The following is a 13,184-nucleotide window of genomic DNA, read 5'->3' as shown; positions in this document are numbered from 1 at the left end:
CCGATTTGGAGTCAACAGTGCTTTCACACTTCTCCAGTGATGTACCCCTTGTTTGCCCAGCAGAGGCTGTAGCCCTTTTAGACACACCACACGATCGAATTTTGCATATAATTTTGGTTTTCCTAATTGCCCCGTGTGGATCCTTTCAATCCAGGTCTGTTGACTTTGGGCTGAATCGGCTGGCATGGGTAAGCAGGGAGTCAAACTCCTGCTGGCAGGGCACAGCACTCGGTCACCACTCCAATCTGCAGAGAACCAAGGTCTTATCCCGGAACTTTTTTCCCGTTACTTGGAAAAAAAACGGGATCAGAATCCTGTTGCACTTCTCAGGTAATTAGTTCTCCATAAGGAGACTAAACTGAACTATCTGTAAAGAATAAACTAGTCAGTTAAGGAGTCCCAAGCACTGAACCGGGTGAAGTGTACTCTCGCTCACACAGCAGCAGTCACCCACATTAACATTCTGCTGACAACAAAACCGCCTTTCACATCCCAAGGGCTCCTTGCCGAAACTGCAGAAGCAAATCGCATCCCATCTCTCCTGTTCCACAGAGCCCGATGAAGAGCTAAAGCATCTGAGATGAGCACGACTGCACATGGCTTTCACACAGACTACGGCTCCCAGCCCGAGTTCTCCAAGGAATGCGAACGCACTTGAGTACATCCAGGCAACGCGAACGCCCTGAGGACCTCCTGGCCACTGCCAGTGCCCAGTGACTTCGCCAGTGGGTCGCAGTTGCACGCACGCCTCCCGTCTTCTATTGGCAAAAAATGCATCTTGTCACTCGCTCTCCTGGGATTCTCGTGCTTGCCTTGATTTAGAAAAATTTGACTCTGCGGAACTGCATTCATGCAAACTGCCTTTCCCAAAACTTTACATTACTGAAATTAATCCACAAACTGCCCAACAGCTTGTAAAACGGCTCACTCAAAACGGCAAGAACAGCTGCGTGGATGCTAACTTCAGAAGATTTTAATTAGGAATATCCTGCTTGCCAATGGGTCAGATTGAGTGGATTATTCCACTGAACTTCGCACGTCTCTTACTGTGAAACCTGAGTCGGTACCATTAGGGAGTTAAAACCAGCATGCATTCCCCTATCAAACTGTCACTTTGTGAGCTGCAGTTTGACAAAAGCATAAAAATACATGGGATGCAGTTACGGTATGACTTGTAGAGTGATAAAAAAAGGCACTTTCTTGAAAAAAGATTGCGATCCATGTTTCTTATTCTGGCAAAGCTCCCATTATGGGCTGGCATGTCCCCTGGGCAAGGCCTTTGAGGCAGGATTGGCTGCTGTGAGCTTTTTGGGGAAGGGGCAAGACCCCAGAGCACCCGAATGCCAGGAGACACACAAAAATAAACACAGCACAGCACACCTGAAGTAGCCCTAGGCCTTAGAATAGGTGCAGGACAGGGGGATGAAAGGTCGTGAAACAATATTCGTAACTCCGTGATATGGGCAACTTCTACACCAGAATAATTCATTTATTTGGAACATAAAGCTGGCAGTAAATAGCTAATCCAGCACATCTGGATTGAGTCCTGCTTGCCATCTGGCTTTACAGTTCTGCTTGCTAGTGAGAACAATTTGCTATAATATTTCCTCTTTCTGTCATTACTCGTTTTGCAGTTTATCCGATGGCATATCAACTAACCACTAACTTAAGGAAACACAGTTCCAACCAAGGCAATAATGGTTTGGAGTGAAGGAACAGAGCACAAAGGCATCTTCCTACCAGTACTTTGTGAAAATCAGGTGTCTCGGGTGACCCCTTAAATAAAAGAGGCTGTTTCAGGATGCACAGGATTTCCCTATGACCAGTCCTAGGTAACAATGGTCCTAAGCAATCAATTTCCCTCCTCTATCCTAATTTGCCCTTATACATCATATTCAAGATTTTATCTGGACAGGGGCTGGTTGGCTCAGTGGATAAACCTCTGCCTTTTCACCTCTGGGATCACGGTTCAAGTCAAACCCTGATGAAATGCACTTGATCGTCCTAATCTAGTTCTTAGTGGACAGTATTCCCATTATCTTTAAAAGGGTCAGAGCCAAGGCCATTGGGAAGAGTGCATTGTGCTATATCTTGTCTGCTGATTAATACATTTTCAGTGATGCCAGATCCTTACCCTTCACGAGCACACATATTCTCACAAAAAGCTTAATAAAGGTCCCTCATGGACTAAACCTTTCTTCCTAATTTGCATATCATTTCAGGATTTCCTGGGAATAAAAAACCCCCACAAATAAATTACTCATAATTTAGAAGTGTGCTTGCCTGAGCTGTTTGCAGTAACACGTCTAAGTTAATTAGCACGATAAGAGATCACTTTAAACCATTACTTGGCATAGGGAGAACGAGACCTTTATAACTCAATTCATTTTTACAGCACATGATGATTTTCTTCTCATACGACATCTGCTGAAGCTAAACAGACCCGCAGAATAAAGGGCACCTACCCTCAAAGGCTGATTTCACTGTTCAAAATACAGAAACTGAGTAAGAATGTGCTCTCCATAAACGTTTACTGTTTGCTCTCCACAGCAAGAGGACTGCTGAAGGACCACTGGTAGCCAGGTGAAGCTCTTTGCTTATTTTCCCCCATTGTAATAACAATTACAGTGAGAAATAGAAACATTTCCATTTCATGGCTATCCAGGCTGGAGATCACCGGGGTTTTCTGCGTATCTATCTCAGACCCGTTTTGGAATTAATGCTGGTAAAGCAGCAGTGTCCTCTGACCCATCTGACGGTCCAGGAGCTGCTGTGCGGCTGGCACCCTCAGTCTAACCTCTCCTACCTCCCAGCAGCGGAGACTGGGACTGCCAGGGAACGTGTCCCTGTGAGAGCGGGGTTGGCGCTGCCCACATGTAGAGGAGGACGACCAGGGGCTACGTGTTTAGTCACCAGATTCCAGGGACATCAACAGGCAGAAGAGATCATGATTCTAGTAGGAATAACAACAGGTTCAACTCTCAAGACAATTAATTCGCTGATTGCTTTTATTACACAGTTGTGGCCAAAATCTTAAGGACAGCACATCAGTTTGTATCTGGACCGATTCCTTAATATGGTTCATGTGAAAGATGGGAATGGAGACCTGACTTCTCATTTCCGATTGAGGTTAAAGATTATATAATGTCTCCCAGCGATTAAATCATTCCTCTGGAGTCATTGAGAGTTTTTACATTCTTACTAAATACTTACTTAACTGACTACCGAAAAGACAGCATTTAGCTTGTGGTTCTTTTGTACAAATCAATAACATGATTGTAATCTTTTTCATTAAATAATAGTCCCTGGCTTGCTTTTCTGTTGATTGTTTGGAAATTAACAGGGAACTCTCAAACACAAGGTGTTTTGAAAAGAACTCTTACAGCCCGATTTATCATAAATGATAAGGAATTTGGAAAAAAAAATTGTCAAAGAGTAGACTTATTCAAGAACCCCCTGCACACTGCTACTCTCCTGACAGCACTGTCATGAGAGCTGGCAAATCCAACGCTACTACCAAGTTTTGGGTGCTGACATACTGCTCAGTTGGCGGAAGGTCAGAAGTGTGGGTGTCACTGCAGACCCACTCAGGGAGCCGAGGCAGAAGGTCTGGGCAGCCCCCTAGCCTCCCCTTGTGTGGGGTGGAGGAGTGGCTGCGGTCTGGCTGTGGTGCCCAGCTGGGGATTGCCACCTCTTGAAGGGTGTAAGCAACCGGTTCAGACTGGAGAAGCCCCGGCTGTTCTTTGCCCACTGCTCCTGTGCCAGCCTGTGGAGCAGGAGGACCCAGCGGTGCTGTACAGCACAGCACAGCACAGCTATATCCTACCTCAGAGGTGTTAGGCTTTTTCTAACTCAAAAGCACCAACAGGCTGGAATCTGTCTGTCACTAAGGTGAAACCTCCACTTGTCCCACCTTCCCCGTGGCTCCCGGTGTGGCAGTTCGGTGGTAGCTACAGCAGTTACCCCCCGGCCTCTCCGATGTACTGGAACTTTGATGCACAGTTCAGAACACATGAATTAAATATTAAGAGAGTTTGGTGTTATTGCTACAGCTAATTTCCAAGAGGTTTTCTCTTTTTTCTACCACTGCACAGCTGGATAAATGTGGGTGTTCCCTTCTGAAATAAAATGGTAGAGAATGGTCACTGCACTTCAAGGCAATAAATAGAGGTAACTGCTAAGCTAACTCTGGAGTAAGCTACTGGTAAGTCTGGACAAAGTATAGATTAGTTTGGGAAAATTAGACCTGACAGATGACTGTACGCATTTCAAACTGAATTTCTGTTGAACAGATACCTTGTATCTGTATCAGATCTTTCATTAAAAATACTCGTTTTTATAAATATACCTTAAGATTCTTTTTGTTGATTACAATGTAAAAAAGAAGGAATAACTGTGTATGGACAATGATAAAGTAGCCTGTTGATAATAAATATTTGTCAGGTCTTGTCACATCTGTACACATTCCAATGTTACTGAAGAGACACCACGCTGATAAAAAAAAATACCCTCAGAAAAATCAATGGATTTTGAGCTAAAGCAGTTGCTAAACACACAGAAAACATCTTTATCCAACAGCCACAGTGCTCTGAAAATTCCCAAGCCTTGCATTGGTACAGCTAAGGAAAATTTAATCTTCCCAAATACTCATCAGGGCACTCCATCCTGCAGACCTGACAGCCCCACTTATAATTAATTATACAATTTCGATGGGAATATCGACTAAACAAAGCTATAAATCATAGAAAAAGTCAATAGGCATGGACACATTCAATCATGTCCCGACCAATGATTACTACTCTTAAAATACAATAATTATTTTCAGGAGCCAGCTTGAATTAAATTTCTGTCAGGCTGGTACAAGACCGGCGGTTGATGAAGGATGCGATGGATTTTTTGGGTTGAATTCGGCACAGAGACATTTATCCTTTTAGATAGGTAGTTTGTTTTTAGTGATCATGGTGCTGCGTGTTTAACTAGACCATGAAGATTAGATTATCTCCAATGGCTCATTATATCGTTTATCTTTTCCTTCCATGTTTGATCTGGAAGATTTCCCGCTTCTTGATGCATGAATGAAATGTCTGCTGATTTTGAAATGGAATGTGCTTAAGTGGGATTCTGCCTGTGCCTTCACACACCGCGTCCACGTATGTAAAGTCAAGCACCCGTCATCTGCATTATCACTAGGATGTGCTACACAGCAGCAACGAGAGCAGCTTTGCTCAGCTTCAGAAATGTACTGGGAAAAATTAAAATGACAAACATTTGTTTTTAAAAAAAACTAAAAAAAATATAATATACATAGAGGAAAATCTGGGACAGGGATGAGATTAGGATGGAACCAGGAATTGGGGTTAGTGTCATTACTTTGAATTAAGTGTTCCCAAAACTGCAAAATACCGGTGAAAGCAATGTTATGTATTTCCCAAGGATGCATTCACCTTGTAAATTTTAAAAAAAAGCAATCCCCAAACCAACTAATCTCAGAGTAACTGTGTCTTTAAGACATGCTGCCCACACAGACACTTCTCGTGGTGAGCACACACGCCACAGATGAAAGATGTGCTGCGAGAAGGGACAGCAGTCCCAACGAACAGGATGGATGTCAACAGAGGCCGAGAGGAGAAACAGATCTTCCCTTTCCTCATGAGTCTGACTCATCAAACTCTTCCGACCTCAAGAAACGAGTGAGACGTCAGATCCTCCCATGGAGTTCACCTCCTAGGTCTATGTCAGTTTAAAACCAGAGAGGGCCACAGGGCTTCAGCTGCCTTCCTTGCCCTGGATCCCTACAGACAGCCCCCCAGACAGCCCCTTCTCTACGACAGCAAGAGAGTAAGCTGTAGGTAGGAGAGAAGGAAGAGAGGGGAGAGTTGTGGATCCTGTGTATGAACCAACCCTGTGCAAAAAGCGTTCCACTGTGTAACTGGAACAGAGCGCAGCAAAACCGAGAGGTGGGACTAGGGCAGACACAAATAAGTTCTCAAAAACGCTTAGACACAGGAAACAAACCCTTGTCTTCTTTGATTTTGAGTATGAGGAAGGAAGGTAAAATTGAGTCACCATGAGGAAAGGACTGAAGAAAGACGGGGAACCCTGGCTAGCTGGTCAGCCTGCACAAACAACTTTGACACACGCAGTTTCTGCAGAACACACCAAGTTTTCTGAAGGTTTTCTTTGCCTAGCATAGCCTGCCCTGTTCCTACAGCTCAGAACACGCAACACGCGAATGCCCTTAGTTTATGCACACGTAGCAGGTCAAGATCTGACACAAGCTACATGGCTCTTCTGACATCAGTGACGCTGGGCCAGTTTCCACAGGCAGAGGGTCTGGCCCTCGACATCCACAATAAGGCTCCCACATGCAAGACGCATTTTCCTGATTTGTTACCTATGGGTAACCGTTTGGGTGGCTTTGTTTTTTTTTTTTGCTTAATGTTTTTCCTTTAGATATATAACTCCCTGAAACCTTAGATGAAATTGAGAAAGCTCCAAAAGTGATATAGAGATTTTCCAAAATGAAGCGGCATTTCGAAATAAATGACCTTAAAGAAGATATAAAACCCTTCTCCACAGAAAATCATAGTTCCCATTACAAACCGGAACATCAGTGTTCCCTGTTTGCTCTCTCTGCTTAAGAAGCCCGGTATGATTACCCATACAGTGCCAGTCTGCTGCAGGGCTTGAGCCTTCTAATCTATTTATTCATGCGTTTCTATTATTCTTTGCACACTCAGAAGACCCAGATATTTTCGGAACAGCTTTGCATTAAGGTCCTTTCATAAGTTACTATGGTGGACAAGGAAGAGCTAGTAGAGAAATGGGATGTTTGATGAAATGCAGACCAGAGGACAGGGAAGAAAAGTGAATTACCACATATATTTAATTTACAATGTTTTCTACAAAAAAGAAGGTAAACCGATGCCAAAGTTAAGAAGTTGTACACAAAATAACAGGGTAAGTGAGGGGGAAATTTGGAGCAGTTATTGTGTTAGATGAATTATCTCCTCTCATGCTGTAGACAGAAGAGCTGATAAGGATAAAGGGCTGGTAGAGAAACACAGTTTGTATGTGAGTTTCCAACTTATTCCTTTTAAAGCATTTAGCAACAAACTTACCGCAGTGCCATTGTTATCTCTAAATACATCTTGATTAAAATAGTCAAAGAGCTTCTTTTCTAATTGTAGCATAACCTAGAAAAAAACAAAGGAGAAAGGTCAGCACAGCTCTTGGACTCAGCTACCTAATACACAGCTGTTGGAATGACCCTTTGGAGACATGCGTCCCTTTAACACCGCCCGGCATTTCCACACGGCTAAAGCTGCTTGTCAGCTTGCCCGTTTGGCTGCCTGGCAATCACTCACAAAGATCCAATTAACCGAGCATTAGGTGTGACAACCTATATCCCTCCCCTCCCTTTAAATTATCAGTTTGAAACAACTATATTCATGCTCTGTAGAAAAGAAAGTGAGCATTCAACAATGTTCCTGTTTACACAGGGGGTACAGAGGGCATTAAGTTGTTTACCTTTCGGTCATTATCAGATTCACGAAATATTAGCTTGACTACTTCATTTGTGTCAGCTGCCCGGATAGTCTGCATTGTGGCCTTCGCACATAGTGTCTAATCAAAAACACAAAGGGAGAAAAGGAAACTAGTTTATATGAAACATAAGGCCCCATTTAATTGAACCGTATCAATCCACGCATCCTCAGCACCCGCCTGGAAATACAATTTGCTGCGGGTCAAAACATAAGGCAGCGCTAATTTAAGTCACTTCCACTCATGATGGATTAAAAAGAATAAAGGGAATTACCGTTTGGAGTGAAACAGGCAATATTAAGAAAATATCAATCAGATAAGGCAAATATTCCTTCAACTTCCTACCATGCACACAGGTTCTTTCACAGGTCTGACGCTGTATCACACATCACTTGTAAACCTCCCCAGAAACCACTTCCTACAGCTAATGACCTGCCCGTTCTGCACCACACTCTTAAGAGCTGATAACTCCGTTGGCTCTACAGTCCTTGTTTGCAGAAAATTCTGCCTCATCAATGGCTGTTCCAAGTAGAATTGAAAAGCCTCAGCAACACTTCCACAACCTGACAGTGAGCTCCACAGTGTACTCGGGACAGCAAATTCCCCGTGAAATTCCCCTTCTAAACAAGAGACGACGTCACACTTCTAGGTGTTGTGAGGACTGGGTGTCTAAAACATATTACAAATCAACGCTTTATCGGGCACAGAGGCAGGCATTTCTGAGGAAGCGTCAAGCCTCGATGCATTGGCCATTTGCCGGTTGGGGCCCAGTTTCAACGCAGTCGGAGCTGACCTACAGAGTAATACAGAACAGGCTGCTAAGGGCTTGCTCTCTTGCACTGCAACAGGAGAAAATCTGGAGCTTTTAGGAAAGCGCGTATTTTATCTTAAAATCATACTTGAGATTCACTGACCCTGTAGCTTTAGTGAGGCTTTCAGCATGTTAAGTGCTCTGAAACGCAGAAATGGAGAGCATCCTAACGGCGGGGCGGGCGGGCTTCACGAAGCGCTCTGTAGTTACCCAGCTTGGGCAAAGCTACTGGACGGGGCACACCGCTACCTCGGCCCATCTGCCTGGGCTGCTGGAAACCAGAAGGCAGCAGACAGAGAGGGGAACTGAGAAAAGCTCGGCATCGCTCGGAGGCAGAGAGAAAACGGCCACGGTGCGCGCCCGCACCTGGGAGGCAGTTCAGCACCCTTCCCTACAGCCGAGGCGCAATCTGCCGGCAGGATCTGGGTGGGGACTTGGGCGAAGACGGTCCTTCCCAGTAAAAGCTTACTTTGCTAGAGATTCTTAACAAACATGTGCTAAGGAAAAGAACTCAGTCAAGAAGATGCAAAGAGCTGACTTCCCTGCTCTGCCTGTTCTGTTCCTCTTCATAATGGCTCGACAAGAGGTTTTCATTTGGCATAACATTCACTCAAAAAAGAAATCAGTTCTGTGGTAATTAGGTAACAGAATTTCATACCCTACTACATGCTGCTTTCTCTCACGAACAGAAACGCTCATGTAGGGAGTTGTTATGAGAAGTGCAGTTCTATCAGACACAATGCCACACAACTACTGCTGACTTCTCAGCTCCCCACCCTGAGTTTCTTCTGAAGGAAGAAATACATGCCAAACACGTATTTAAACAAAAACCCACCTGCTTCCAAATATTCCAGATCTCAGCTGAGGTTACCAGGTGGACACAATCCGTCAATGGACTTTTTGCCCCCATTTGATAGAAAGACATTAAAAAATTACCCTTGCTAAAGGCCCATGTGCTGCCGTAGTACAAACAAAACTGACCAGCTAAGCAATTTCATTTTTAAAGGATGACTTGAGTGTAATCCAGTAAAATAAAATACAAATTCGATTTTTTTTCAAGTCTGTGAACTGAACAGGTGCTGATTCCCACTCTCGCTGAATAAATCATGTGCTTTCCTAACAAATTTTTCTTCATTGTTTCCTCCACCCCGAAAAGCAGTGCCATGTCTATAGATCACAAACATCTAACGCTGGGCTTCATCCTAAAGGTCTTGGCACGCTCTCGGCAGCAGCGCGGCTGCAGGTGCCTGTGCAGCCAGAGCTTCCACTGGAGAAAGGGGTACTGGTCACCCAGACACCGGTGCCGGCTGCCCTTCGAGAACTTCACCTGTTCTGCAGAATTTGAAGGTGTTTTGTGACAGGCTTGGGAGACGAGACAGAAGATGCGGCAGTAGCTACTTAGCCCTAACTCCTCTGCGGAGGGAGGCGGAGAGGCGCGCCAGGCCATCGGGGAGGCTGTGCTTTTGGTACCACTGATTTTAAGCACAAACCCACTAAGTTCTCCCTCGCATCCCCACATACCGCAGGATCCCTCTGGACACGTAATTGCTGCTTTGCCATCTGTGTCCGTAGGGACACTGGTGAGGTAATCCACAGCGAGCCATTCCCTCCGACACCAGCCATTGAAATTCCGAGCACAGATTAGCTAAAAGGGTCAAGCCCAAAAAAATAGCGCTTTGGGCTCATGTGTCACAAATCAGTCTGGTCGCCTTTAAACAGCGCACCAGATTAGAACAAGCACCCGAACAAACCAAAGCGGAAAACCCGCCGCTCTCTAAAGCCGGTTTCTAAAGCCCTAACAAATCGCTCCATCTTTCACTCATTTAAACTTTCCAAATGAGGGTCAATACGGTCCCCGAGCATCCAAATGCTAATGCGCTTAAGTGCGCTTAAGCAGCTTTCCAGAGTGAATGGGCCAAAGAAGGGCTCCAAAAGACAAGGCAGAGTTACTGTCACTGTCAAAAAGTCATTGTAGCCACCCCCAGAGTGGTTGCAATTCAAGAAATTCATGATTTCTGTCTCTTAAAGGCATCTGCTTGAGAACACTTTTTTTTCTGAGCTGCTTTATCTCACAACTTCAGGCTGGCTCTGAAAGAAAAAAACCCCGCGATCGACTCCTGAGAACCAATACAGAGAAAGGACCCACATACCTTATTGCTTTCAAATTTCACACGCACAAAAAGTTACCTTATTCGTGGACAAAAAGTGATTGGGCAAAGGTTCATTTCTTATACAAGCTGGAGCACTCCTTTTTTCCTCCTCCTTTCAATTTCTACAAAGTCGTAGTCACCCAAGCAGAAAACTTTGGGGAACATGTGCCTTTTTAGACAAGTCTACTTATGAAGGGATTTTTTGTTGCGGGTAAAGAAAATCAAAACGCTATGAAAACACACTGTTTCTTTTTGGGTATTGCCTCAAAGGTGCTCTTGTACAAAGCCAGAAGAGGGGAAATCTGATATCAAAACTCGACCCGGGTTACCTTTTCAAAAAATCTTTTTTCTTAGGAAAGATTATTTGTTTAAAATGTTTGCAGGAGAGCTGCATTCAGAGCTGAGAGAGAACTCAATATTCAGCCTGTGCTTAAAACCCAGACGTGCCTCACCCCTGTTTCACAGACACTGTCCACGCAGGTACATGCTACATGGTATTTTTTTAAATAATCCTTTGCAATAATTTATGTGTATTGAATCATAAAACATAGCAATAACGTTTCTGGTAATTGCCTTGGAACGTGATAAAAATGCACTGATATGCAAAGCCAGCAGTGAAAGTTTTTTATATCGACAACAGACAAATCTGGAATTTCTTCTGAACTCTGCAAAGCTCACAAACTGAAAGCCTTCCTATTTACAGCATAAACACAACCTTCAAAATGCACCTGCTCCCACGTATACACCTCACCCCGCAATGTTTTAGACTGTGCTTCTGCACATGTACAGTGACAAAAGGGGTAAAACCAGTTGTGTGACACACATAAACCACACACATTATTCTATAATATATTTTATAGGATTGCTTTTTCCACGGCGTTTACGTGGAAGCCCTGGAGAGCTGTGAGCTGCACTACGGTTTCCCGCTAGCAGCGCTCTGCTGAAAACCGCTGCTGATTTTTCATTGATTTGGCACTCCTGCTTTCTGAACATCCCTTAGACTCCTGAGCTCACCTCTTGATGCGTGAGCGGACTTACCGCGGGCTTGTAATTTCTTCAACAAATTAAAAAAAAAAAAAAGATATCCAAGCACATACAGGCTCAAACTTTCCTTTTGCCCGTCTGCTGATTCTAAGATGTGCATTATTTCTTTCAATGGTTTGCATACTCTTTTTAGGATTTATTATTACTTTGAATTCTTAAAAAAGTAGAATATATTCATTGCTCCTTTATAACACCAAAAGTTCAGCAACAGCGGCAACTGCAATTTCCAGTGTTGCATGGATTAAACCAGAAGTGTTTGTTGCTCCAAGTGCCAGGAGAGAAGCAGACTCTGAAGAACACTAACATGAGCCAGTTGAAATAAGGTCTTGAGCATATGAGCAACCTAATCAATTAAATTTAAGATATTCCATTTTATTTTAGTTAGATACTCTTGCGGATTCTGGCAGGATAGAAAAGACAGAGGTACACGTATCATCCAATTACAACAGTGAAATAATTCTTCTGAAATGCTGCTCAAAACCCAAAATCAATCTGACACTTATTAAATTAGGAAAATCAAATGCTTTTTTATTATTATCTGGATGCAAATTGTATTTGAAACAATCAGTGAGGTAAAAGATTTGCTACTTTGGGAATAACAGGAACATCTCTCTTGTTTGGGCTCCTCCTTACTCTGAGGCGCTGATACTATTTCCTGGGTACGGAGAATATACCAACAGTAAATTCACCAAATCATGTCATGTCAGAGACACAAAATTTGCAAGACAGAAAAACAAAGTTAAATGTAACTTTCTGGGTCATGAAAATCGTGCATTTTGCTATAGGATAGGTTACACTCTGTTTTTAAACGCTATCTGCCATTGACCTGGAGACTAATTTAAGCTGCTTTTTCACAACAGTGCGGAGGTATTGGGCCACACAGCTGCTGCACGTGATAGGGAAATTACGGAGCTAAATTCCCCCCCACAAAGTAACCAAAACCCATCTGAGAGGACGTACACCTTTACTTGAGAAAAAATACCCCTTCAGCTCTATGTGTTACGGTGTGTTAACAGTAACCGTGTGGAAATAGCAGTAATGCCTCAGAGAAGTTCCTGTGCTTTTAATGCCAATACGCTTCTGGGAGCAGGGCTCTAACTCAGCAGTGAGAAAAAGGTTACCTGAATAAAGAACAAAAATAAAAAAGTATTAATGAGAAGCCCCTTAAAGGGTCAATACCTGACATGAGTTTCTCTGAGTGTTCCCAGAGGAGTAAGTTCATGTCTGAGGGACCAGAGCCGGTAGAGAGGCTGGTGGGATGAAGAGCGAAAGCCTCCTGCACCACTCCCTGAGGAAAACTCAGCACCGCTGGTGTGTGTGTGTGTGGTCCCTCTCACACTGGCAAATTGAGGCAGAATACATGAGGCTGCTGCCTGTGTTCATTTTAGGCTTGATGCCACTTCACAGGCAGTTTGCAGCAGCACCAATTCTACCGCCTGTGAGAGCTTGGCTCAGAAGCTGCCCAAGACCTACAGCGGGACTCTGCCCTCCACCACAAGACCCTTTTGCTGATGTGTGGCAAAGGGATATTTTGGTTTTAAGACACCTCTTCTTCTGTGAGGTAGCTCCTGTGACAAAAACATCTCGGCACTAAGACCCTACCTTCATGCTCCCATTCTCCCCAAGATCTCCTG

The 13,184-nt window shown here is 44.0% G+C and overlaps 1 protein-coding gene across 1 annotated transcript in view; it reads right to left on the bottom strand.

Moving 5' to 3' along the window:
- INPP5A (inositol polyphosphate-5-phosphatase, 40kDa) overlaps nucleotides 1–13,184 on the bottom strand; it is a gene marked incomplete at its 5' end in the record, with an annotated part of 101,165 nt that overhangs the window by 30,164 nt on the left and 57,817 nt on the right. The window contains 2 exons of the mRNA XM_010142409.1: nucleotides 7,122–7,196; nucleotides 7,531–7,626. Of these exons, the coding sequence (XP_010140711.1) occupies nucleotides 7,122–7,196; nucleotides 7,531–7,626 (171 nt within the window). The remainder of the gene's footprint in view (nucleotides 1–7,121; nucleotides 7,197–7,530; nucleotides 7,627–13,184) is intronic.

The sequence above is a fragment of the Buceros rhinoceros genome, unplaced genomic scaffold (assembly GCF_000710305.1).
Source record: "Buceros rhinoceros silvestris isolate BGI_N320 unplaced genomic scaffold, ASM71030v1 scaffold17188, whole genome shotgun sequence".
In the NCBI taxonomy this organism is placed as follows: domain Eukaryota; kingdom Metazoa; phylum Chordata; class Aves; order Bucerotiformes; family Bucerotidae; genus Buceros; species Buceros rhinoceros.
This window is presented reverse-complemented; position numbering and strand designations above follow the sequence as displayed.